Source organism: Globicephala melas, chromosome 4 (genome assembly GCF_963455315.2).
Source record: "Globicephala melas chromosome 4, mGloMel1.2, whole genome shotgun sequence".
Taxonomy (NCBI): Eukaryota; Metazoa; Chordata; class Mammalia; order Artiodactyla; family Delphinidae; genus Globicephala; species Globicephala melas.
Genome location: NC_083317.1, coordinates 119,673,484 through 119,700,479, shown reverse-complemented (window position 1 = coordinate 119,700,479; position 26,996 = coordinate 119,673,484). Strand labels below are relative to the sequence as shown.

The 26,996-nt window shown below is 40.4% G+C and overlaps 1 protein-coding gene across 2 annotated transcripts in view; it reads right to left on the bottom strand.

Moving 5' to 3' along the window:
• Window positions 1-25,104, bottom strand: part of PLOD2 (procollagen-lysine,2-oxoglutarate 5-dioxygenase 2) — a 116,222-nt gene extending 91,118 nt beyond the window's left edge. The window contains exon 1 of one of the 2 annotated variants that reach the window (XM_030873288.3): window positions 24,676-25,104. In XM_030873288.3, the coding sequence (XP_030729148.1) occupies window positions 24,676-24,790 (115 nt within the window). In that variant the 5' untranslated portion in view covers window positions 24,791-25,104. The remainder of the gene's footprint in view (window positions 1-24,675) is intronic. The other variant, XM_030873289.3, reaches the window with a different exon arrangement.
• Window positions 25,105-26,996: the final 1,892 nt, after the last annotated feature.

Below are 26,996 nucleotides of genomic sequence, written 5' to 3'. Positions count from 1 at the left end.
AAATGTAAAGCTTTTCTGTACTTCATAATAGTTATTTAGATTTTCACTAGTTTTAGGCAGAAATCAAAATGCAGAGGTTTTCTCTTTTTTTAAAATCTATTTTTGTAGAATAAGCAAGGCATGCTTGCACATTCCTGTATAAATGCCATCACTTTAAGTCATTAGTAAGAAGTGTCAGATTCGATTAGAACATGTACGTAGGGGATTAGAACATGTACGTAGAAAAGCAACTGGGGAAAGAGATAGCTGCTGGCAAAGAGCACTGTTAGAGGAAGGTCACTGTGAAAACGTTGATCCCTCCCTCTCTCTTTCCCCATCTCCTGAACAATCATAGTCAATTAATACCTCACCCACTGGTTCCTCAAAAAGAAGAACAAAAACACAGCAAGTCATGAAGTAGTCATAAACAACATACATATTTAAAGCAGATGTTTATAAAATAGCTGCCTTTTGAATGCAATCTAATCTCAGCAGTATAAATCCAGCTGGGGGGAGATGCTCCTGTATACTGGGTCAGGGTGTATCTGAATGAGTCAGCAGCTCAATCAGGGACCCTGTGTATCAGGGACGAAGATCCCCTAGTTGGAAAGCTTGGCCAGTGTCACATGGGGCCAGTTGCTGCAAAGACTCCTCAAAAGTCCAAGCTCTCAAGAAACCTCTACACACCAGAACCAAAGACATTCCCACTGCTGAAGGGGTCCTAGCACGACTCATCAGAGAGCTGCTCTGATGAACAGGGATAAGCATTCAGTATTTCTTAGCATAGGGGTACCTCTCCAACATTCCTCACTCCCTCTTAATTCCAAAATTTCTCAAAGTAGAAGAAAACTCACAATAATGTCATTAACTGGTATACTGTTAAATATTCATATGCCTCAAAGAATCTGGATTAAATGACACTGTGTATTTTTTCAGAAATAAACAACATAGCTTAAAACCAGAATAGAGAAGACTTCTCAAATTCACAAATTACTCTCTGTTAGCATTTTTAGTCATTGAGAATTCCACTTATTTAAGCTGTGGAGTCTCTATCTTTTTTTCTTTTTTAACATCTTTATTAGAGTTTAATTACAATGGTGTGTTAGTTTCTGCTGTATAACAAAGTGAGTCAGCTATACGTACACATATATCCCCATATCCCCTCCCTCTTGCATCTCCCTCCCACCCTCCCTACCCCACCCCTCTAGGTGGTCACAAAGCACTGAGCTGATCTCCCTGTGCTATGCGGCTGCTTCCCACTAGCTATCTATTTTACATTTGGTAGTGTATATATGTCCATGCCACTCTCTCACTTCATCCCAGCTTACCCTTCCCCCTCCCTGTGTCCTCAAGTCCATTCTCTAGGTCTGAGTCTGTCTTTATTCCTGTCCTGACCCTAGGTTCTTCAGAATCAATTTTTTTTTATTCCATATATATATGTGTTAGCATACGGTACTTGTTTTTCTCTTTCTGACTTACTTCACTCTGTATGACAGACTGTAGGTCCATCCACCTCACTACAAATAACTCAATTTCGTTTCTTTTTATGGCTGAGTAATATTCCATTGTATATACGTACCACATCTTTTTTATCCATTCATCTATCAATGGACGCTTAGGTTGCTTCCATGTCCTGGCTATGGTAAATAGTGCTGCAATGAACATTGTGGTACATGACTCTTTTTGAGTTATGGTTTTCTCAGGGTATATGCCCAGTAGTCTAATCTTTCTCTAAATACTTTTTAATAGAAATCATTGTATAAAATACTATAATTAAGCAAAGAATTCCAAACAAATATAACCTCTTCCTGATGCTTCATGTTCATTTCTTACTGCACCTTCCAGTGATACAGTAATTCCCCAAAATGCATCTCATTCTCCACAGCCATTTATCCCCATAATGAGGGGGCTCAGACATTATTTTTCACATGCTGTTTCAGATCTTTAATTTCTTGGTCTCCATTTTGATGTCTGAGTGTCAGAATGCCTGCTTCCACCAGTAACACAGCACGTTTCTCCAGTTACCTCCCCCTTATAATTTTTATACTATATTATGTACACAGAAGTAGAAAACTCATTTGTTCATACTGTATATTAAATAAATTAAAGATGGCTTTCCCATCTTTAATTATAAGTAATATAAAGAAACAGCTGGAGGTTTAGATTAATCATGGCCAGAAAAAGAAAAGTACAAACTATATTAAAATTAAAATTGCTGTATTTTATAAGTGTCCACCAATAATAAAATGATCACTACCACACGAAGTCTTCAAAGATTTATCTTGCAGCCTGCTTAAACTATATATACTCCCCAGATGCAGTTTACAGAATAAGTTCTAACACTAAGGGGCTCCTACTTTATATTGAAAGAAAAGTCAGGCTGCCCTAAAACATTCTCAAGCTGAAGTAGTGAAAAATATCTCAGGCTTCCATGGTATTTGCTGAAAATTTGTGTTGCTTTGCTATTTATTCGAGTGGTACGGAAAAAATTCAAAACTCCTTCGGGGGAAGAAAATACACACACAAACATGCACACACCCTACCTACAAATTCATCTGCCAAAATAAAACAAGTAGTATTTGATGAGAAGAGAACCCTCTAGACAAAAACTCCATACTCTTCATGCTTTAGAAGATGTAATTTTGGACCCTGCATGTGTAATACAGTCACCTAAAGAGCCCAGAACTCATCTCAGACCAATTCATCATTCATAATCTCTGGGTTCTTCTTATTTCCCCTTTCAGAGAGGGAGATCACCGTGGTCAGAGAGAAACTCTTGCACATCCAAGGAGCACCACAGAGGCAGGGGGAGCTGGAAATTTCAGCCTGTGGTAGGAAAAAGGAGCCCCCAGCCTCAGAAGAAGTTTATATTCCCGAACTACAGATCTAAGCCTTGACTCCACTCTACCTCTGAGCTCTGCAAATAATCCTCAACAACTTCTACCTTCATTCTTTCAACAACTAGTTACTAACCATTCTCTGTGAACCACTCACTGTACTAAATGTTAGAGATATGATCGTAAAAAAAAAAAGACACTAGAATTGAGGATAATCTAAACTTCAGGAGCAGATGTATCCCCAACTCCTAGTTGACGCGTAGCAGGCACTCAATAAATAGCTTTGGAAGAATCGATCACCGTCTTCGTGGATCTTACAATATAGTGGGGGGTAGGGCTGGGGTGGCAGATAGTAAGTAAATAACTGCATAAATAAGTACAAGTGGAAATTGTGGTAAATGTTAAAAATGAATTCAAACAGGAATGAGGTGAGAGATTTTAACAGAGGAAGTTGTTTTAAATTGGAAGGTTAGGGAAGAACTCTGAGGAGCTAGATTAAAGCTGAGACCTGAAGGAAAGATGACTCCAGGTGAAGAAATGTGCTATTTGAATATGAGGGTGGAATTCAATATTATCCAGCAATATCGACATTTCAGAGGCCCCCTCTTTGTCATCTATTCTGGGTTCTCTTACTACTGCCCCTAGAGAGTTACAGGATTGGTAACAATGTCCCTTACTGTGTCACTGACCAAATGTTCCTGTCAGAAAAGCAATTACCGAGTTACGATGTAACACCATTCCTTCCCTACTTTTCAAAAAGAGGAAGAAAATATTTATTCCTTTGAAAGTAACTGTAAATTAACCACAACTGAAGCTACCATCTACTGTTATTTAACGTTCTTCATTAAAAGAAACCATTTTTTTCTAAACAGATTTTTGTCACCTAAACCAATATGTGTACAGTGTTTTCTTTTTCCACTAAGTAGACAATTATATAATCCAACAAGTTTCCGTGTTTGATTCAATTAGCCAAAAGGTTTAGTGCCAAATTCACTGTGCAGCTGTACCAAACCACCCTCCTGATGCTTCCCTCTACTATTTTTTTCCTCCCTTTTTTGTTTCCTTTTTTTATTTTTTAACATCTTTAATGGAGTACAATGGCTTCACAATACTGTGTTAGTTTCTGTTGTACAACAAAGTGAATCAGCTCTATGCATACATATATCGCCACATCCTCTCCCTCTTGAGCCTCCCTCCCACCCTCCCTACCCCACCCCTCTAGATGGTCACAAACCACCAAGCTGATCTCCCTGTGCTATGCGGCTGCTTCCCACTAGCTATGTATTTTACGTTTAGTAGTGTATATATGTCCATGCCACTCTCTCACTTTGTCACAGCTTACCCTTCCCCCTCCCCATGTCCTCAAGTCCATTCTCTAGTAGGTCTGTGTCTTTATTCCCAGCTTATCCCTAGGTTCTTCATGACCTTTTTTTTTTTTTCTTAGATTCCATATATATGTGTTAGCATACAGTATTTGTTTTTCTCTTTCTGACTTACTTCACTCTGTATGACAGACTCTAGGTCCATCCACCTCACTATAAATAACTCAATTTCGTTTCTTTTCATGGCTGAGTAATACTCCATTGTATATACGTACCACATCTTCTTTACCCATTCATTTGACCCACCTCCTAGAGAAATGTAAATAAAAACAAAAATAAACAAATGGGACCTAATGAAACTTAAAAGCTTTTGCATAGCAAAGGAAACCATGAACAAGACCAAAAGACAACCCTCAGAATGGGAGAAAATATTTGCAAATGAAGCAACTGACAAAGGATTAATCTCCAAAATTTACAAGCAGCTCATGCAGCTCAATAACAAAAAAACAAACAACCCAATCCAAAAATGGGCAGAAGACCTAAAGAGACATTTCTCCAAAGATATACAGATTGCCAACAAACACATGAAAGAATGCTCAACATCACTAATCATTAGAGAAATGCAAATCAAAACTACAATGAGTTATCATCTCACACCGGTCAGAATGGCCATCATCAAAAAATCTAGAAACAATAAATGCTGGAGAGGGTATGGAGAAAAGGGAACACTCTTGCACTGTTGGTGGGAATGCAAATTGATACAGCCACTATGGAGAACAGTATGGAGGTTCCTTAAAAAACTACAAATAGAACTACCATACGACCCAGCAATCCCAGTACTGGGCATATACCCTGAGAAAACCATAATTCAAAAAGAGTCATGTACCACGATGTTCACTGCAGCTCTATGTACAATAGCCAGGACGTGGAAGCAACCTAAGTATCCTCCCTTTGCCTATTCATTTTCAGTCTCTTTTTCCTGTGTTTCTTCCTCCATCTGCTTCTGAAAACTAAGAGTGGCACATATCAGAATCTCTAGGGACCATTTTTCCAAGTACAGGGTAGCTGCATTTTTATGCAAAGTATAATCAGTGAAAAGCCAACAAAACCCAAACCTCTCATCTCACAAGATTAATTTTCCCACCGAACTAAAAGGACAGCAGAGGGAGAGGGGAGGACTTTCCGGTCACATATATCTCCCAGTGCTTGTCTTTAAACATAATTTAAGCATAAAAAAATAACAACAAACACTAAATTCACAATAAAGCTTTTTGGTTAATAGACTGCATCAAAGTATAAGAGAAGGCCATGGTCAACACATTCTGCTCTCCTGCCAAATCAAATGCACCGATGCCTTGGTACAAACCACAGCTGACTCGGGGGTGCACTGCAGCAGTATTAAGCCTATAGTCATGAAGCTACATTCCCCCCACACTATTTGTTCCCATCTTACTTGCTTTGGTTACATGACAATTCCTGTAAACTTAAAATTCTGCTTCAAGCTGCTCTGTAATTTTTCAGCACTTGACCGTTTTGCAGAGTGCTGGTTTCCAAACTCACAGCTCAGTGAATCACAGCAGCTGTTTTGGCCTTCTTCCTAGAGCTTAACATTCGGACTCTTCCCTTGCAAAGTCTCTGTTGTGGTGGCCTGTTTCTCAGCACTCACACTCTACTGAATAAACACCTCGGTACCAACAGCAGAGGCACAAAAAAGACTATAAATTTAATAACAGTGATTATTAAGATAACTCTAAAATAGTCACCAAAATCCTTCACAAGGAAGTTTTAATCCAAGAGGGAGAATATAAAGCATGGCTGGTAGAGTTATTCCTAATTGATGCAGGCTTCAGCAAATTTAAACTTTTTTTTTTTCTTTTTGGCCGTGCCGCGCAGCTTGCAGGGATCTTAGCTCCCCGACCAGGGATCGAACCCATGCCCCCTGCAGTGGAAGTGAGTAGTCTTAACCACTGGACTACCAGGGAATTCCCAAATTTAAACTTTTAACATGTAAAGTGTTAACTCCTCTGTTCCTCTCACATTCCCCATCCAATCAATCAATCTGCAAGTTCTACCAGCGGGAGAGAATCCAGCCTCACATACCCACCTTTTCTGTGACCAGCCTCTGGGACTGGGCACCATCATCTCCTCCCTGGACAATGAAATGGCCTCCTAAGGGATCTCCCCTCATTCACCCATGCCCACTTCAATCTTCTCTACATGGCCACCAACCAAGACAACACATCTACAATTCTGTCCCTTGAGGGCCGCAGTGTACAGCTGTGCAGTTGCACTGCACCCAGCCACCCAACAGAGAAGTCAAAGGGGAGATGGGGCTGAAATCCAGCCCCACTCCATTCACAGGTGGTAACTTATTCTAATTCACACAGATCTTGTGTCTTTTTGACTCAAAATAGTTCAACAGTTTCCTTCTTGTTCTCCATAAAATCCAAACTCCACACCATAGTCCCCAAGTCCCTAAGCAATCTGGTCCTATCATTCTGATCTCCTCTTGGAGCACCAGCCCCTTCCTGTCGCACTGCAGGCACGTGGGAAAATGTGCTGTTCCAGGAACACATCAAGCACATTCTACACTCAAGGCATTTGCCCTTGTGATCCCTGCTGCCTGTAAGTCTCGCTCTTCTCCTAGCAAAATCCCCTCCCATCAGGTCCGTGCTCAAATGTAACCAGTATGAAAAGTCTTCCCTGAAAGCAGCACCTAAAATGGCATTTCTGACCTCAGCATTCTTGCCCCTAATCTCATTTTACTTTTCTTCTTAGTACTTGAATCCACTAGATACATCTATTTATTGTCCCTTCTCGTTCCACTAAGATGTACACTCCGTTGATATGAATATGCGGCTCATAGAAGAAACAGCAGTGACTAAAATAATGAATGAAAGCTTCTAGTTTGGCAAGGAAAGAAAGAAGTCACCATAAATTTAAGAAATTTAAAAAGGAGGATAAAGAGAAGCAAAACTTATTTTTCCCTAAAAATTAGAAGAGATTCTTTAAAAAGTAATGCTGCTGAGAATTTCATACTGCAGACCATCTGGTACCGTTAGGGGAGATGCCAATCCGTACAACCTTCTGGAAAGTGACTCAAGGATATATAAGAGAGATATAAGAGTTCATATCCTTTAATTTCAGTGTCTTGTTTCTTGGACCTATCCTGTAAAAACAGAAACCAAAACTCATTTTTGAGAACATCCCTACAATATTACTTCTGTTAGCACAAAATTGCAAACTATATATCCAATATTGTTACATATTGAATATTGTTATGTACCTAATAACAGGATAGTGGCTCTAAAAATTATGGTATAATCTCATGACAGTTACCAAAATGTTACTTAAAATTCATGACTTGAAGATTATTCAAAGCCATGGGAAAATACTTAGAATATAGTGTTTTGTGAATAACATAGAATAAAAAATTAGCTCTTTATGTTTGTCAATATGTGTATGTATCCTGATTTCATAAAGAAAATATATGAGGACATATGAACAGGAAAAAAATACTATCACAATATTTTACATTGTTTGCTAATGATAGTGAGATCAAGAACAAATTTAATCTCCTTAAGTGTCTTTATTTTCAGTTATAAGCACTTATTTTCATTGTAACCAAAAATGCAAACTTTTAAGTGAAGTTATCCCATTTTCATGAAGTTTGTTATATCCTAGTTCTTAGGGATTCCTACTGGTGTTTCACCATTTCTTACAAAAGATCTGTCATTTCTTACTAAAGCTTTCAGAATGATTTATAATAAAAACATTATGAGAGAAGGTTAAACTGACTGCATACTGGGCACATGTTACAGTATTGGGCACATGTCATCAAAATAAATCCAGATTCGCCAAAGGTTTATTTTTATCTTCATCAAAACAAAAGTGAAAATTTTGGAGGTGTTTCATTTAAACACACACACACACAAAACCAAAAAGCTAAAATTCCCATGGTAGCATATTAAACCTATATAGGTAATTATTAACCAAATCCATCCATTTCCAAACTAGTTCTGTCTGCTTATTCATTTTAACATCGAGGTGCATGTATTTATCACCTGGAATTATCACAAACAATAAGCAAAACAAATGTAATTTAAAAATAAATAAATGTGTAGTTGGGAAGAACCTAGAAAAGTCAAATAAAATGAAACACATTTGCATGTCCCAACTCTAAGAAATTTTAAGGAAAACCAACATTCAAAGTCTAATGCAAGATAATCTTCTGTAGATTTGCTCAGCAGAAGTTTCAGCCACAAGCTTATTTATAGTTTCTGCTATGAGCAGAGAAACTACAAAGGTAAAAAAAGTGTTACCTGAAAACCAAGCTTTCAAATAAAAATCACTAAAAATAAATGTATAATTATGAAGTGTAGTTATGGTGATCCACAAAGGTTTTGAGTTTTGTTTTGTTTTGTACTTTTGCTTCCATGAATACTTAAGAAGTGGAGTCAAATAAAATCCTTCCTTCCTAAATGAGCCAGAATTTTTCCATTATCTCTTGACCTTCTCAAATTCCAGAAGCCTTGGGTAAGCCCCAGTCATTTCATCTCAGAAAAGTCGCTTTAGCCAGCTAAGTACTTACTGAAATTAATAGGGTGTTGTATAAGATGAAAGGACTAGAAAATAAAATTTTAAAATAGCTGAAAAAAAAAAGAAAAAAAATAGCTGAAAGTCAAACAAACACTACAAAATGGTAATTAGAGATAAGCTGCACTACATACTGGAGGGCAAGGCGAGGTAAATTCCTCTATTTTATGGTTTTATTTCATTTTTCCATGACTGTCTTCAGTAATTGTTGAAATTTGGGCAAGTATTCAATAATCTTTAAACTTTATAACACAGTCCATGTTAACATTCAGAGCACGTGTTTCACGTAATGCTGAGCCCATACTTGCATTCCTACTGTCAAAAAGACTTATAAATGTCCAAAATTATTGAATGATTTATCAAGCTGCAAGGAGAACAATTACTGAAGAAAGTCATGGGAAAAATAAATATTAAAGCTACATTTCCCCAACTCCTTTGGAGCTAAGCTTCTCGATGAAAATCATGCCCCTCCTTTTCAGATGCATTCCTATGAAATTTGGAAGACAGGTGGTCTTCCCACACTGCTGGCCGATTCCATTGGTAAATACGGTCAGGAAGGCACCTCAGTGTTCCAGTCTTCCACTTTGTGGAGGGAGGGATGGAGGTCAGGAGGGAGACACACAGACAGATATGCAGCAGAGGCAGTGGTTGAATTCTGCTTTCTAGAGTCCAGTCACCAGCTTCCGGTGCAGAAGAAGTCAATGGAGAAAGCTTCCTGATCCCGGAATTACATTTACAGCATCATATACTCGTGTGGCTGTAGTTCTAATGGAGGCCTCCTGATTCCCCCCAGTTGGGACTGAGGTCGTAACCTCCGAGCCTGGTTAGCTCTCTCCGCTGTTCTAGGAATCAATGCTGGAGGCTCAGCCTAAAGCCTCCTCTTCCAGCCTTTCCAACAATTTCATAAACCCATAATTACTTTTGTTAAATAATCCCCTTCTGCTCAAGATATCTAGAATGGTCTCTCTTTCCTGAATGGAATGGAGAAACACAGGTGCCCACTCACCTTGTTAGTTGTGACTGGGGTGACATGGGTTATCTGACTACCCCTCTGTAGGGCCTACAGGCAAAGAAAGGTCTGAGGCACGGCAAATCACAGACTTGGTACCAACAGTAAGAGATACTGTCTCTGTCCTATTGCGGTTTAAAATCCAGCAGAGAATATGAAGTTAATTCACATGAAAAGTCTGAAAATAACATACTAAATCCCTAATTAAGTAACAGATTATAAGCTAGCAAATAATGTTGCAGGAGTCCAGCATGGAGGGGAAAAACAAAGAACTAGGAGATACCTTGCATATACCATGTAATACCTCCAGATGCAGTTTCTTGGTTTGGAGAAGCAGAAACAGTATTGAGGGAAAGATCATCTTTAAGAAAGTTTAAAGATCATCTTTAAGAAAGTTTCCAGTTCTACTAAGATGATTTTTAGAGAATAATGTGGAAAAGTGTCATAAAAAAAAGTTTCATGAACGGGCAAAACAGAGGACTTAAAAATGTTAAGTAGGGGGGACCTCCCCGGTGGTCCAGTGGTTAAGACTTCATGCTTCCACTGTAGGGAGCACGGGCTCGATCCCTGGTTGGGGAACTAAGATCCTGCATGCCACGCCGCGAGACCAAAAAATTAAATTTTTTTTAAAAAAAATGTTAAGTAGGATTTTGACAGTGAGAAGAAACTGGAAAAACAGATATTACTAAAAAAAAGATAAAATTGTGGTATCTTGGCTGGATAAGGAGTCCAGTATGCATTATCAAGTGAAAATTGGGAAACAGTGATAAATACATTTGAAAATAGGGAAGGCACAGAAAGTTTCTAAACAGGGCAGTGAAATTGGAAATGTGCCATCAGACAAGAGCAGAGTTTCTCAATCTTAGCTCTACTGACGTTTGGGACCAAATAATTCTTGTGCTGTGCATTGTCAGATGTTTTAGCAGCATCCCTGGTCTCTACCCATAGAATGCCAGGAGCACCCACCACTCACGACAATCAAAAAGGTCTCCAGATGTTACCAAACATGCCATGGAGGGCAAAAAACCACTCCCAGTTAAAAGCCACTAGACTCGAGAAACATTAGTATGGAAAGATGAGGCAAGATAATTTAACAATTTAAGAAGCAAGTATAACTGTCTTATTCTGTGATGTGTGCCCAGACCAGGAGTTGTAACACACAATAAACAGTGAAGAGGTGGGGCGGTGCGGGGAGAGTATGGCGAACAGGAGTACACAAGTACCACCTACAGGGGGAACACCACTCAGCAACAGCCAGCTGTGGCTGCCACGTGGGAGGGCAAATCCAGGGTCTCCAGGCCTCCTCCCCACCCCACCCCACCCCAAGAGAAATAAATGCCAGACTCTTCAGTAAATTTTCCTAATTTTAAAAACACAGGGGCTTTCCCTGGTGGCGCAGTGGTTGAGAGCCCGCCTGCCGATGCAGGGGACACGGGTTCGTGCCCTGGTCCGGGAAGATCACACACGCCGCGGAGCGGCGGGCCTGTGAGCCATGGCCGCTGAGCCTGCGTGTCCAGAGCCTGTGCTCCACAACGGGAGAGGCCACAGCGGTGAGAGGCCCGCGTACTGCAAAAAAAAAAAAAAAACAACAACACAGGACTTAGTTCAAGTTTTCTGAAAAACAATAAGCAGGCTGAATTTGACCCTCAAGCTGCCAGAGATCAGTAGCGTAGACTACGGTGATGACAGCTTGAAGGGGTGTTTAGGAGAAACTGATGGATCTTGATCCAATAAACTAACTGTTAAAAGTCAGTTTTGAGAACAGGGGGCAAAAGTGAACTTGAATAAGTATTAGATGATATGAAGGAATTACTATTGAGTGTGATAACAGTCTTAAGACTATGTTTAAAAAAAGACAGGCCTTATCTGTTTGTGGTATGTAATCATATATATATATATATATATATATATATATATATATGCTTTCCACTATAGATGAAACAAAAAACAGGGAGAGAGAAAAAATAATGGGAAAACTCAACATATCTGAATATTAAGAGTAAATAAGAGGAATGAGGAAAAGTGACTTCAAAATTTTGAATTCGAATAAGCAATCAAAGAGCATCACCGAAGAGCCTGCACTACTAAACTTATTATTTCCTTTGGGTTCCCCTGGAAAAAGTTGTCTTTATATCTTAACTTGTCAAAACTTATTTTCTAGAATTCATTGACAGCCCACACTTTCCTCTCCATTATCAATCAGAACACAAGAATTAATTCCATACCTTATATGCTCCACTTTAGAATAATGCTAACTGGAATTCTACTCTTTAAAATTATACTCTAACTAAATGACAAATTTAGTTAGTAGCACTTATTGAGCAATTTCTGTTTGCAGACTCTGTGCTAAGCCTTTTACTGGCATTATCATATTTAATCCTCAAGTCAAACCCAGGAGGCAATTACTGTTATAAAGAAACTATGATTCAAAGAGGTTAACTAACTTGTTCCCAGGACAATCAGCAAATAAGTGGCAGAGATGGGATTTAAATGCAGGCTGTCTGATTCCATAATCCCATCTCCTTAGCATTATCCTATACTGTCTTCCACGGGGCATCTTTCATAATTAGCACACAAGCAGTTTATGAACATCTGGCCTTAAAATAAATCATGTATCACAGTAAGACAGGCAAGCTCATACAATACATACCTTTAATTCGCACTTAGAGGGGTCTAGCCCCCTTCCTGTATGGTGAACCCTCTCTGGCTATATCTAGAAAGCAAGCATCCCCTTCTGTACTGCCTTTGCAGTTGCCCTAATGTGTCAAGAGCAAAGTAGCATCCTGCTCAAATTCTTAATAATGTATTCAGGATGAAAGCAGGAACAATACAGCTTTCCAGATAATTCAAAGCACAACGGACTTGCACCTTAATTTATCAGAAACACCAAGAAATGTGACGTGACCTCTTCCACCATGGAACACATCCATGGTTGGCATCATAGAGTCACAGTGTCTAGGTTTCTGAACCTCTGCTGATTACCACAGCAACCGGCTAATTCCCCATAACCAAACGAAAAGCAAATCCAGTACTGCATACTGTCTCAGCGTGCATGTCCCACCAGGATCCATGCACCCGGGCCTGCAGCCTGGGAGTCACTGCATGGCAAGAATGGCTGGGACGTACAGTTTATTATGGTTAAAACAAAATGCTACACTATCAGTTAGCACAAACCAGGGAAAGAAATTCCTCATGTGAAACTATTCAAACCAAATTTCTGCTTAGGGAGTGTCTAGTTTTACATAAGCAAACTTGCTCTCTGCCAGCATTTGAGGCAGTGGCACTTTCAGGTATTTCTGAATTAATTGCCTGAACCCATTCGAATCACATATTGTATAATTTTCTAACAGGCTTGCAAGCAATTTCTGCTCCTCTCCTCCACTTCACCTCTACCTCCCATCACCTCTTCACACTGAGTAAGACTCGTTTTTCAAAAGAATCTTCTACAATTCAGATATGCTTTAAACTCATTCAAATGTGGGCTATTCTGACACTTATTAAGAAAAAGTCATACCTTACATCAACGAAGAATTTAAATCCAGTTTTAGAAAAGGAGCTAGAACTGTCAAGTGTGGACATTTCTTAAGTTTACGTGTACGATTTAAAATAAGCTTCTTAGTTTATCTCTTACCTCAACCTAAAAAAATCCCACTCTGCCATAAACTGTAACCCCGCTGTAACTGCAACCCGTGATGCTGCTGTCACTCGTGTAACAGAGCCATTCAGCGACTTGCTATGGAGAAGAGGAGCTTGACTATTTAGGATTATATACCCTATGAAAACAACCCATGCTTACACTTGAGGGACATAAACGTATCAACTATTTTATAGTAATACAAAAGTAATTATTTTATTGAAACAGATTTTTCTTCAACCTTACCGACGCTACAGGAGAAACATCTGCTAATGTTTACTTGCTTATTCAATAAATCACAGTTAATCTCCAAAAACAACACCCAGACTAAATGGTTCTGTGATTTCTTTATAATCTTATACTGGAAAAAGTTAACAACTGTATGTTTTCAAAACTAAGCCACCCTCTTTCCCATCCCATTGTTTTCTTTGAACTGCTTCCTTCAATTTACATAAAATCCATCTGCAGCAGTAGGAAAAATAGTCCGAAGAGAAAAGCACCACCACCTCTTCCAAGGCCTGGGTCTAAGACTATACCATTTACTAGATATGTTTCACTCCAGGGGTGCAAACACATGCAGAATAAATGTTACTGTGACAATGAATGAAAAATATATCCAAGAAAAGTCCAGATCGAAAGGCATCCCAAATTTCTACTCCACTCTCAAGGCTTAACAGTTATCTCTGTGGGTAGCAAACACTATGCATACACACACACAATGCACACAAACACTTTTCTCCCATGAGCTGATTTTCTTTTTCTTTACCATGTTTCTAGTTTACTAAATGCAATCATATTTTACAAATATTTAATGACTCTAAAAAGTAGATCTGGGTGATTTGATAAGTGTTTCAGAACAAGCTGGAGGAGGGCTTCCAATTTTTAAACAGCACATTTCATTAAAAAAATTCTTTAACTTCGAAAGAGTTATCAGCATAATTTTTGTTAACCAACAGGCCTTAAACAGGGTGGAAACAGAGGAATATACAGTTATTTTTAAAAACAGCTTACAAAAAAAAACCTTACAATATTTAAATGTACTGAAGAGTATATGATTCCTCTCAGGAGATGGAAAATAGCTTCATATAAACACCAGATTGTTTTCTCCTCTCACATTAAAACACTTGAAATATTTTTAAATGTAAATTTAATTATTCTTGGCCCTATTTTCTTACCTCTAAATCAAAAGTTAATTAGGAAAAAAAAAAATCAAAGCCTAAGTCCAGCTTCTGATAGAATAACTAGAATATTAAAATACAAAACAACTTTGTATCTATGCTTTCTTTGGCCTAACAAAATCATCAGTAGTAAATTTCCTTGAGACCTCATTTCTGATTCCTGCAGCACTTTGTCTCCACTACACATCCTGACATTTAGAATTCAAGGAACATCAAATAACAAAGCTAGAGAGATCATAAATTACAAAGAAGTCGGGTGAGGCAAGGTAATTGACTCAAGGTTAGTGAGTGGAAGGGTTAAAACTTAGATGTAAGTTTCCCGACGCCCAGATGTCTATCGTCTTCCCCACAGGCCAGGCTTCATCATAAGCGCTCTTTCGATTTGTTCAGTTTTATATATGCACTATTTTCTATGTAAGAATCTTAGAATTTCAATGTGGAACAGGAACTGAGCCTAACACATTTTTGGTTTGTCATGTTTTTTCTCTTTTTCCTCCACATAAGGCAACTTGGAACACAGACTAGCCATTCAATAAATACTCATAGAATTAAATTTTGAAATATTAATTGTGACACTTCAGAATATTACACAGTAGGAATTGTTCTTAGCGTGCATTTGTATCTAAGAAGTTACAAAACTGCTAATTACCTCTAGAAAAAGTGTATTCTGGGAGAATTTTTAAAGTTATTTAAATAAGTGTAGATTTATTGAAGAGTGTAGATTCATATAAGCCAATGTAAATTACTACTCAAAACCAAGAAAAAAGCACTATCAGAAGAGCTGTGAGCAAAAATGCATTCAAAACTTACCCACTGAAGAAAATAAATGACTAGGGTTAGGCTGATAGGTCCCTACGAAACTATAAAAATATCTCGTCCACCGATGTCTAGAGAAAACACTATGGTGTTCTCCTCTACTATATACACACACAATACTTCTGACACCCATGTGTGGGTTTTTCCCCACACAGACCCTTTCTCCCACATCAGCTGGGTGTTCTGCAATTCAGTTCAATTTAACCAGAATTACCACAGACCCGACAGGTTAAGGGCTCAGTCCCATAAGGCTGCCCCCACTTCAGATGCCCGTCGCAAGTAGTAGGTCCCCAGGTTACCCACAACTTCTGTGTGACTTGGCTACAAATCAGAAGTTCTCAAGACCCCCCCTTCTCAGGTTCAATAATTTTCTAGAGTGGCCGACAGAACCACGGAAAACAGCTGACTTACTATTGCCAATTTATTACAAAAATATTTTAAAGGATACAAATGAACAGCAAGATGAAGAGATACATAGGTCAAGGTCTAGAAGGGTCCCCAGGGCAGGAGTTTCTGTCCCCTCTGGAGTTGGGGTGTACTACCTTCCTGGCTTGTAGATGCATTCCAAGACTCAGAAGCTCTCCAAAACCTGAACTTTAGGGATCTCTGTAGAGGCTTCATCACATAGGCGTGGTCGATTATTAACTTAGTTTCAAATCCCTCTCCCTCCGTGGAATACGGGGGTAGGGCTGAAAGCTCCAAGTTTCTAATCACGGCTTGGTCTTTCTAGTGACCAGACTCCGTCCAAGAGCCCACCAAGAGTTGTCTCATTAGAACAAAAGATGCTCCTATCACCTAGGAAATTCCAAGGGATAGAGGAGCTCTGTGTCAGACACTCCTATCACTCAGGAAATTACAAGGGTTTTAGGAGCTCTGTGTCAGGAGCAAGGCTCAAAGGCCAAATATTAGCAGGAATGGGGCGAGGGGGGCGGCTGTTGAGATCAAAATAAACATATTTTTTATTATTTCACAACCTAGTAACACTTATCTATCTATGAACTTCATGGACTCCAATGCTGGAGAAGAAAGAGCTGTCTGTGTAAAAGAAGCTGGTGAAGAGAAGTAGGACGGAAGAGAGGAGAAAGAAAAGCTGCACACAGACACAGAACCTATGAATCCCCGAGGATGTGCAGGTAGGCAGGTCTTTAAGTAAAGTCACAGTAGAGTAAGAACTCTGAGTCTCTAATTTGTAAGTCTGTTCATTGCTTTGCTTTGGTGCTTTTCCAGTTTGGGGTTTTGTTTTGTTTTGCCCTTGGTTACCCAGTAAAGTCACTGTTTAAAAAATTCCACCCCTGTTTAAACTCAACTAAGAAGAAAAGGAGAATTGTCCCTCTCTAGACGTGGCCGACAGGAATTTCAGAGGCTCTGGATGACCAAGGCACCCTGGTCACAGTTGTGATGCCAGCTGGAGGCCAGGAGAGGTCTGCAAGGTTAGCGCAGGAGAGCAAGGAGCCCTCGGAAGACAAGGGGCCTCGGAGCTGGCTTGGGCAAGACTGGAAAATCCCATCAGAGAGCCAGTTTGCCCTCTGCATGATGGCTCTGTAAGACTTCCCTAGGCAATTGAATTAGGGAGGTCATTTTAATCTGCCTACAAACTGTTAGCCAGTTTCCTCCAAAAAAAAAAAAATTTTAATTCTACATTTGCTTTGTTGTTGTTGTTGTTGTTGTTTGGCATGCTAAAAGCTGCTCGTGTTAGTATACTGCTAGACCCAGGAAGAAAAGGATCAAATATTTAAAGAACCAGTTTTGAGAATGAATTTTAAAAATCCAAAAGTAACTGGCTCCCTTCCTAGCCAGGTGTGTAGCACCTAAAAGTAATTAGCACCCTAAGGCCCAATAAAAGTTGTAGCTTCAAACCAGTGAAACAGACTAGTCAATGAAAGAGCCTTGCTGATGGGACACTGGCTCTGTGTTGGGGCTCTGTGGTCACTGGAACTGAGATGCAGAGTTTCTGGGGCTTTTCCTGGACAGTGTCCAAGAATGAGGAACTCAAGACTGCCTGGACCTCACGTCCTTCTTCCACTTGCTTCTGTGCCTGCAGACAGTGAAGCTGGGTGGCATGATGCATATTCAGTGTCTCCTCAGTACCTCTGAATGTCTGGGTCTGACTAGGGCTGGTGATGAGAGCGATAAAAATTACATGTGCTTGCAAGTTCCTTCCTGCCATAAGAATCTTTACCATGTGATGTCCACAGCGTTAGAAGAACAGAACCACAGCATTTTAATCAGAGGAAAATCCCCTCTCTCTTTCTCTTTGGAAGAAATGTTGAAACAGATTAGCAGTAACTAGAAAAATAAATAGAATTCCTTTTAAAAATTTTAGTATGTAACCCTAAAGTAAATGAGCAGATGATCAGTTAATGTAATAACACCAGGATGTCTTATACATCCAAAGTAATAAAAGCAATGTTAAAATCAATATAACAAATGAGATTTAATTATAACCCTAGCCCATTTTGGAAACTCAACCATGTTTTTTAGAAGCACTTTCCCTGACCATTTAGCCCCCTCATTTTAGCTGTATGTCCTCAAAAACTCTTTTTGTATTAAAAATTTCACAGAATATATTAATAGCAACAAGCATGTTCCTCCAATTGTATGAAATTAAAGTTTTTTTTCCATTTCTAATGAAGATTTTCATTATAAAGCAAAGATAGTCTACTCACTATTCAAAGTTTTCTCCCTAACTACATAAAATGCAAGTCCAACCCTATACAAACTAAACTTTAAACCAAAATTTTTACAGCAGAATATAAACAGTAAACGAAGTATATGTCCACACTAGCAAATCAAGCATTTTCTCATATAATCACATCTTTTTTTAAGAAATAAATTTAAGGGGGGAGATATACCCACATTTCAATTGGAATAAAAAATGATTGTTATTTTCCCATAACTGCTACAGTATGCTACTAATACAACCAAGGCCTGAAAAATACTTATGAATCAATCTAGTAACTAAGTACGTAAATGCACTAACCTGAATTAGTTTATTTTTTTAATAAAGAGATTTATATTTAAAAACTAAATCAAAATCATTAACAGAAGTTGATGTGCCTCTTTTAACACACAAAAGAAAATATGTAATGGAAATCTTTCCTCTGGGTATAAAAATAACATATCTTCACTCTTTAAATTTTGTTTTAAATAAAGTTATCCTGAATGGGAAACATTAAAACGTATTTAAAGTTTCTGTATTTTTTAATTATAAACAACATTTTTTGACGGAGCTTTCTTGTGACACAGTTAATAGCGTAGTGATAAATTCAGTAGCACCATTACCAAACAAAGTTGCAACATAATACGCCGTAAGACAGTAAGTAGCAAATCAAGTGTATTTCAATTTTAAAAAGATAGTAGTAGGTAGCATAAGGACAACAAATCATAATGCACTGTTTATAATTCTACTACTCTGGATAACTATTTCTTGGCTAATTAAAACCTCAATAGTTCTGAAAATGAGTTGTTATTTAAGTTTAGTGAGGCAAACATATCGCAGCAAATGCAAAGGGGTAAAATGTAAAGAAAAAGATCTGTCATTTTAAAAGCACCAATTTCTCAGTTCAGCTTAAGTTTTACAGCAAAGGTTGAAGAAGAATAAAAATAGTCATTGATAAATGTGCTAATCATTTCCTCCCAGGAATCAAGCCACAGATTCACAGTCGAGTTTCTAGACCAAATTTCTAGAACACACACAAGCTCTGAAAAAGAAATATGCATCTCGTTTACAATCGGCCACCAGGGTGTTTTATTCTTTTTGTTTTTTAACATCTTTATTGGAGTATAATTGCTTTACAATGGTGTGTTAGTTTCTGCTTTATAACAAAGTGAATCAGTTATACATATACATATGTCCCCATATCTCTTCCCTCTTGCGTCTCCCTCCCTCCCACCCTCCCTATCCCACCCCTCTAGGCGGTCACAAAGCACCGAGCTGATCTCCCTGTGCTATGCGGCTGCTTCCCACTAGCGATCTACTTTACATTTGGTAGTATATATAAATCCATTTTTTATCCTAAGCACACTATTTACACCAAAGTACATGTCTAGTTAGCATCAAGCACCAGGTTTAAAAAGATGTAACAGAGAAGCTCTATGTTTGAATTCAAAATGCCACAGGAATCACTGGCAAAGGCTAAAATGAAAAACAGCTCTCTCAAGTGCCCAGAGCCAGCTGCTACTGTCCAGAATGTGTCTCCTTCCAAGAGAGCAGCAGATCTGCAGGAGACATGGCTTAAGAGGGAATACCATCTCCTAAGGCCAAAGTCGGCAAAGGGTTTCTGTACAGGGCCAGAGAGCAAATAATTTAGACTTTGCAGGACATATAGCCTCTGTGACAACTAATCGACTCTGCCTTGTAGCACCAAAGCAGCCACAGATGATATGTTAACGAACGATTGTGGTTGTGAGCCAATAAAACTTTACGGACCCTGAATACTGGATTTCATATAACTTTCATATGTCACGAGACATATATATATATATTTATAGTTTTCAGTCATTTAAAAATGTAAAACTCATCATTAGCTCACTGGCTGTACAAAAACAGGTAGCTGTTTATAGTCTGCCGGATTTGGCCCATGGGCTGTAGCTTGTCATCCCTGACCAGGGGCCAAGCTTTCCTTCAGCCCCTGCCTATCCCTTTCCCCTCCATTTATATAAACCTACAAAATTAGTGCTCTTTAGCAAAGCAGCCCTTTTGCTTCTTTAGATCTCTGATGCCCAGTCTCTATTTCTTTCCCATCGGTACTGAAAGTCCAAAAGCATAAAGGGGTCAGGGAAGACACAGAGCATGGCCTGAAGAAAGGGCACAAGTCCCTCTTGTGTTGCTTTCAGCTATCTGATCTTCAAGTAACAAACCATCTAAATGTCCATTTCACCATCTATAAAAAAAGGATCATGGTATCCAACCACGTGAAAGTATTTCTGAAGGTATGATTTTATATTGAGAAAGCTAGGTAGAGCAGAAAATATAACTTCTGGAGAAGAACTGCCAACAACTGGACTTCCCTGGTGGCGCAGTGGTTGAGAATATGCCTGCCAATGCAGGGGACGCAGGTTCGATCCCTAGACCAGGAAGATCCCACATGCCGTGGAGCAACTAAGGCCGTGCACAACTACTGAGCCTGCGCTCTAGAGCCCGCGAGCCACAACTACTGAGCCCACACGCTGCAACTACTAAAGCCCACGCACCTGGAGCCCGTGCTCTGCAACAAGAGAAGCCACTGCAATGAGAAGCCTGCGCACGCAGCGAACAGTAACCCCCGCTCACCACGACAAGAGGAAGTCCTCACGCAGAAACGAAGACCCAACATAGCCAAGGGGAAAAAAAAAAAAAAAAGAGTTGCCAACAACTTGTTCAGAAACAAAGCCTTGCCTGATGTTTCATGGGTAAGTTCCTTGATCATGGTAGTGCATGGGTACCCTGGTAGAGAAAGGAAACTCAGTGAACTTAGTTAAAACACTAGGAAAAGGAGCAGCTAGAAATCTCATTGACTGCATGCCACTTTTCATAATTCTCCGAGGCAGCCAGAAACTCAACAAACATAAACTGAGAATCTTCTTTGTGTTAAAAGAACAGGGAAGGTACTGTGAGGGGCACAAAAATGAATAACACTCAGTCCTTTACTCCAAAAAATTTATAATTTATTAAACATGAACATCTATCATACAAAGCAGACATGATCGTATAAACCAACTGCATTAAGCAGTTAGAAAGAGAGCCAAACAAAAGGCAGGATGGAGAAGAATTTCTTAGGAGCTAGATATAAACAAAGAATATAATTTCAAGGAGAACAGACAGAAGTAGAAATTTGAGAGACCTGTACATGTGTATCTAGGATGGCAGGGTATGCGGATTCTCCATTCCACTAGACATTACTAAATTGTTCTCCAAAGGTGGTGTGCTTCCTGAGACTTCTCACCCTCACAACAGTTGGTATGATCAGAGTTTATTTTTTTAATGCTTTAGTCAATGTGATGGGTAGAAAAGGGTATCTCAATTTAATTTTCATTTCTGGTCCTCACATTCTCTAGAATTGTTTTGTATGTCTATTTTTACACGAACAAAAGGCAGAGACTGGTCATTCTGTGTGGCTGCAGCCCAGGACACACAAAGTACACAAAGCACAAGCCTCCCTCTCTTCTTCTCGAGGTTTTTCCAGGACCTTGGTTTTTTCCTCTCCACCCCGTAAATTGTCAGTTTGCATCAGCAGATAGGGATAGACCTTTCCTTTCCTCCTTGAATGTGCCAGGGTAAATTAAAGAGTTTATAAATGAACATGGTTGAAAAATACTGGTCTTGACAGAAACATCTGAAACCATTTCCTCCATTTTTGTGCAAAACTTGGTTTCTGCCCAATTTAGATCATGGAATAGGCAAGGTACCTTAGAAAACACACCAAATGTTGATCTAGGTCTGGAGACTTAGTTACAAATTCTTGGCAGGAATACACCTTCTCTCATTGAGAAGGGAAAAAGTGGAGGAAACATAAATCAGGGTATGAACTTGATTTGTTGATGCTTGTTAGGAGGGTTTTGCCTCGAAAGCTCCCATGGAGATAAAAGTTTAAGGCAAAATTCCTATAAATGATTCTAGGAGAAAATGATTGTTTTTAACCAAATTCTTATTTAGAGTCTTTCCATGCTGAGAATAAAGTGGCAACCGAAAAGGAATGAATGCAGTACACAGTAGAACTCTCAGCAAAGAAAACAAAAAGCAGTGTTCTCAACTCTGGTTAATGCACAGCATCAAAGCTAGGAAAAACTATATTTCAAAAATTGATTAATGTAATGTGATTCAAACAACACATTCCCTACTACAGTGGAAAAATGGAAAAATCACTATAAATATTTGTTTCGAAAAAAGAGTAGCCATTATCATTCCAGTACACTATAACGCCACATTGCCTCAAATACACATAGATTTGTCTAATCCAGTGATTTCCAACCCTGGGTAATTTTGTCCCTCAGGAGACATATGGCCATTTTTAATTTTGAGACATATTTCATTTTCACTCCTGGAGGAGGGTCCTCCTGGCTTCTAGTGGGTAGAGGCCAAGGATGCTGCTAAACATCGTAAAATGCACTGGATAGTCTCCCACAATAAATAATTATCTAGCTCAAAATGTAAATACAGCCACAAAACCCTGGTCTAATCTATTTCTTCATGTTTAGCTGGGACATGGTGACAAAAATAGCGGGTTAGAGATGATAAGCACTCTTCTTAAAGACCTCCTATTAAGCAAGGAACAACTTAGAGTTCTAAAGTTTGCTTGATATTTACATAGATAAGTTTCCAATTTAGCAATTTTCAGTTGTAGTAGTTTAGAGAGAAAATGGAACATATTCCATGATTCTCCCCATGTTATCAAGCACTGTACCATCTATATTTAATAGCTTATCACATCTACCTATACACAGTTCATAATCAAACTGACTACTGCTGGCTCCATCTATGACAAATCAATATTTTTCTGCATTTAAATGATATCTGAATTCCCCATGCCCAACCACCAAAATCAGTCCTCAGTTGTCAGCAGTGGGTTTTACGTGTCATTTTCTGAGAAAAGCATTTATATCTGAAATTCCCTTCTCTGATGTTACAATCCATTAAAACTTTACTGTCCAGCTCCATGAAACTTAAAAGTCAGATTAGGAAAGAAAGATAATTTTGAATGTAAACCTAAACGCAGCCACAAAGAGATGTCTTCTATAAGGGGTGTTGATAATGAAGTGAAATAAAATATACAAAGGCTGAAGAGGTCCCTCTAAAAGTGGCAAAGTCCTTAGAGGTTATTTTATTTCCCAGTAAGTTTCCTTGGGTGTTTCAACAAAGAAAGTCATTTTTCTGGGAATTTTTTTTTAATGTCTCCTTTTCCAGGTTTGCTGAAGGCATTTTCTTGTCTATTTTCTAGATGTTACAGTAAAAGATAATTTTAAAATAATGAAAAAAATTCAGTTCAAATTTAAAGAAACCACAAAGGGTTGAGAAACTCAATTTGAAGCCATCACATATATCTGAGATAAAGAAAAGTATACTGTAACTGACAAAAATCTATCCAAATGCTGAAGTTTCTCAAACTAACAAAGCAAGTACTGTTTGGCAGGAATGTAGAAAGATGGGCAACTTAGTCCACTGAAGTTTTCTGAAACAAACCCTAGGAAACAAACCCTAGGAAAGGTTTGTTTCAGATGAAAACAAAAGTATTGCTTACATGGATTTGACTGGGTTCTACAGCAAATGTCAACTTCTGGATGTAAACTTAAAATAGAAGTTTCTGTCCTTGTGCTTAAGTAAAGTTCAAAAAGAAAAGTGCCCTATTTTCTCCCCCCCCCAAAAAAAAATGACAGAATGATTTTAATTTTTAAACAAAAGTGGTACAGCAGAAGGACATTTAAATGCAAGATCTAATCTCAGAGAACACAGAGTTAGAGCACAAAAGTGGAACACTCGAAGGATATCGCATGTGCAGCAAATGGCAGCAAAGTATGTTTCGACAAACATGTGGTGAGGCTCCCTTTAATCTTGCTAAATGTAAAAAGTTTTATTTTACATGAACTTGACTATTTGCTGCAGTTCCAGCTTCTGAAAACAAGGAAGGGCACCAGGCTTACGAACAGGGTGGCTAAGCGGAAAAGCTGTGGACAGCTTCCCCTCCATAATCCCCAAAGAGGAAAGCTACCTCCTGGAGGTATTGGGTAGCCAAGCAGCCTTACTGAAAACAACCACGGTTTTGAGCGTTGTTTCTGGCAGGAGGTAGGTGTTACCAGCTACTTCCTGGGGCGCTGGAAGGAATGTGTCACCATCAATCAGAAAGTACACTAGCCCAGTGTTTAGGTCACAGAGGGAGTACTGCTTCGTCCAAAACAGATAAATCATGCCAACTCCAGCAAAGGAGGAGAAAGCAAAGTTGCAGGAAAGGTGTTGGTGCCCACCGACCTGCAAGACCAAAAGGAAACCCCAACTCGTGCTGAAGAAAACTTCGTGCGCTCTCGGGTTACGGAGAACTCCGAGAGCCCACGAGGGCGGATGCGCCCACATTCCCCCGGGGATCAGCACAGCCCGAGCGCAGTTCTGGGGAAGACCTGGGCGGTTCTGAGGAGGATGGACAGCCCACCCCCACTCACCTCGGTGGTCCTGCGGAAGGACAGGCTCCCACCAAATCACCTCTGTGGACCTCGGAGGGACGGGCGCCTCCCTCCACCAACTCACCCGGCCGACCCCACGCGAAGGACCGGTGGATGAATGAACTGCCCATCCGGCCGAGCCTCGCGGGACAGGGCGGCCCGCGGGAGTGCTCACCTGTGGGGATGCTGGAGGACTTCCCCGAGTCTGCACCCAGGCAGGGATCCCAGGGCTGGAGGACGAGCGCCAGCAGCAGCAGCAGCAGCCGCGGCTGCACCGCGCACCGCCCCATCTTCGGCCCGTCGAGGGCCCGCGCGGGCTCCGGCGCCCCTGACACCCTGCAGCGGCCCACTTCTCGCGAGAGTGGGGACCCCTGATCCGCCCCGGGCCGACGAAGGCGGGCGGAGGCGGCCGGGCAGAGTGGGCGCAGGGTAACCGCAGCCGGCAGGTCAAGCGGCGTGGAGAGGGGCGGGAGTCAGGTGGTCTGGAAGGCGCAGAGCGGCGGGCGCCTGCGGCGCCGCGGGCGACTTATAGGCTCCCCGAGGGGGAGGTGACGGGGCGGGCCGCGCCCCGGCTATTGGCCGCCGGCTGACCCGCCGCGCTGCTGAGTGCACCGTGCGGTTGCCTGCGCTCGCCTGCCTGCGCGCCTGTCCCAGCCCCACGTCTGGGATTGTTTGCTCAACTCCGACCTATTTAAGGAGCCGTCTGCCGCTACGTGTGGAGGCTCACGCAGGGCTTCTGGCTGGAACCCGGAAGCGTGCAGTTAAGTTTGGGAGTGGGCCCGAGACAGGGGGAGGAGACGCTGGGAGTCTGGCTGACGGGCGGCGCTCCCCGCTCCCTCCTCTCGGCTTCCCCAGCGCCCTGAGCTTCCCGGTAGCCTCTAAGGGTGCGAATCTGCTCTTCTCTACATTTAGATGCTACCCCAGAGCAGAAGCGACGTCAAATTCACAGCAATCCTGGTTGAATGGGACCTCGCCCGACAATGAACGATGGAAATGTAGACACATCCCGCACCCCCGTTAACTCAGGGGCAAATTTCTAAACCCTGTAAAAGGAAGACCCTGTTTTTAGTTTACTCTATAAACAGAAAGTTTTTATTGTCCATTGAACATTTCTTCCTCCTCTGCCTGTGCCAGGAGAGCCTTAGACTCTCTCCAGTAATGGCTTGTAAATCCTGCGGAATCGGAGTCCAGCATGTGTAACCCGGTGCTTTGCCTTACAAGATCTTCCTTCAGTCTACATGGAAAATTACTCCCAGAGATGCTGTCAGAGCGAGCGATCTCTCAGCTCCCTGGCGCGTCCTCCCCTGCTTCCAGTTTTGACTCATGTCTGAGAAAATTCCTTTTAATGTATTACTTCTCAGCACATTTTAGCTAGCCCAGTGTTTAATCTGTTGGGATGAGCAGGGGCAAAAGCACAAATTAAGGCCAAAGCCTGACAATCTGCCTCGTATATTTCATGACACGAGCTATCCTATGGGAGAAAAAAAATCATATTGTTAGTATGGCAATATTCGATAATGTTCTACCTCTATCTTCCTAAAATGCAGGGGCGGGGGAGGGGAGTGGAGCTGATTTGAGCCAATACCCTTTCCAACTCTGAGCCTTTGAAGTTAAAACAGAAAATTATTGGAAAAGACGTTCCATTATGATCACATTTTGTCTGAAATTAGCATGATGTCTAGATGAGTACTAAATGGTCACGTTAAAAACAGGTGGAAAACCTGTAAAGAAATGTTGCCTGTGTGTGACACTTTAGAAAAAGAATAATTTCCTGTGCCCAGCCCTAAGCCAGTTGTCATGGTGTGTGTAAGGTTTGGTCTCCGTATTTTAAGAGGGATATTGGAGAAAGTTCAGAGAAGAGCAACAAATAAAGAAATGGAAAGTATGACACGTGAGAATGAAATAAGGGTTGTTTAGCCTGAAGAAGAAAAGGCTAAGGAAGGGATTCCTTAATAACATCCTTCTGTGTCTGGCCAGTGCCACTCCATGAAACTAGGCAGAAAACAAAGAGCATCAGTCTTCTAAATCTGAGGTCTCTGCTGGGATTGGCTAGTCTTTTTGGCCAAATCTCAGTCTCCAGAATTCCAAATCTGTCTGCTGTGCCTGAATCCTGCCAAAGTCCTTGAACTTGACTTCTCACTTCCCTGGTTGTCCAGTATCTTCAAGAACTTGCATGGTTAGAGCCTAGCTTTCTGCCCTTCCAATCCCCCACTTGCCCACATGCATACTTACAGCCTCTCCACATCACAAGGGTGTGTGTGTTTCAGCTGCAAAGTCCACCAATAATTGCAGGTTACTATGACATTCCTCCTTCTCTACTGAGAGTCACAAGTTCAGGACTATAAGACTTGTATAAAGTTAAGTGATTGGATTTGTTGTGCAACAGAAACTAACACGGTATTGTGAAGTAATTATACTCCAATAAAGATCTATTAAAAAAAAAAGTTAAGTGTTTCTTTGGGCTTTTCAAAATAGCCAGCCATATTTATCGCTGCC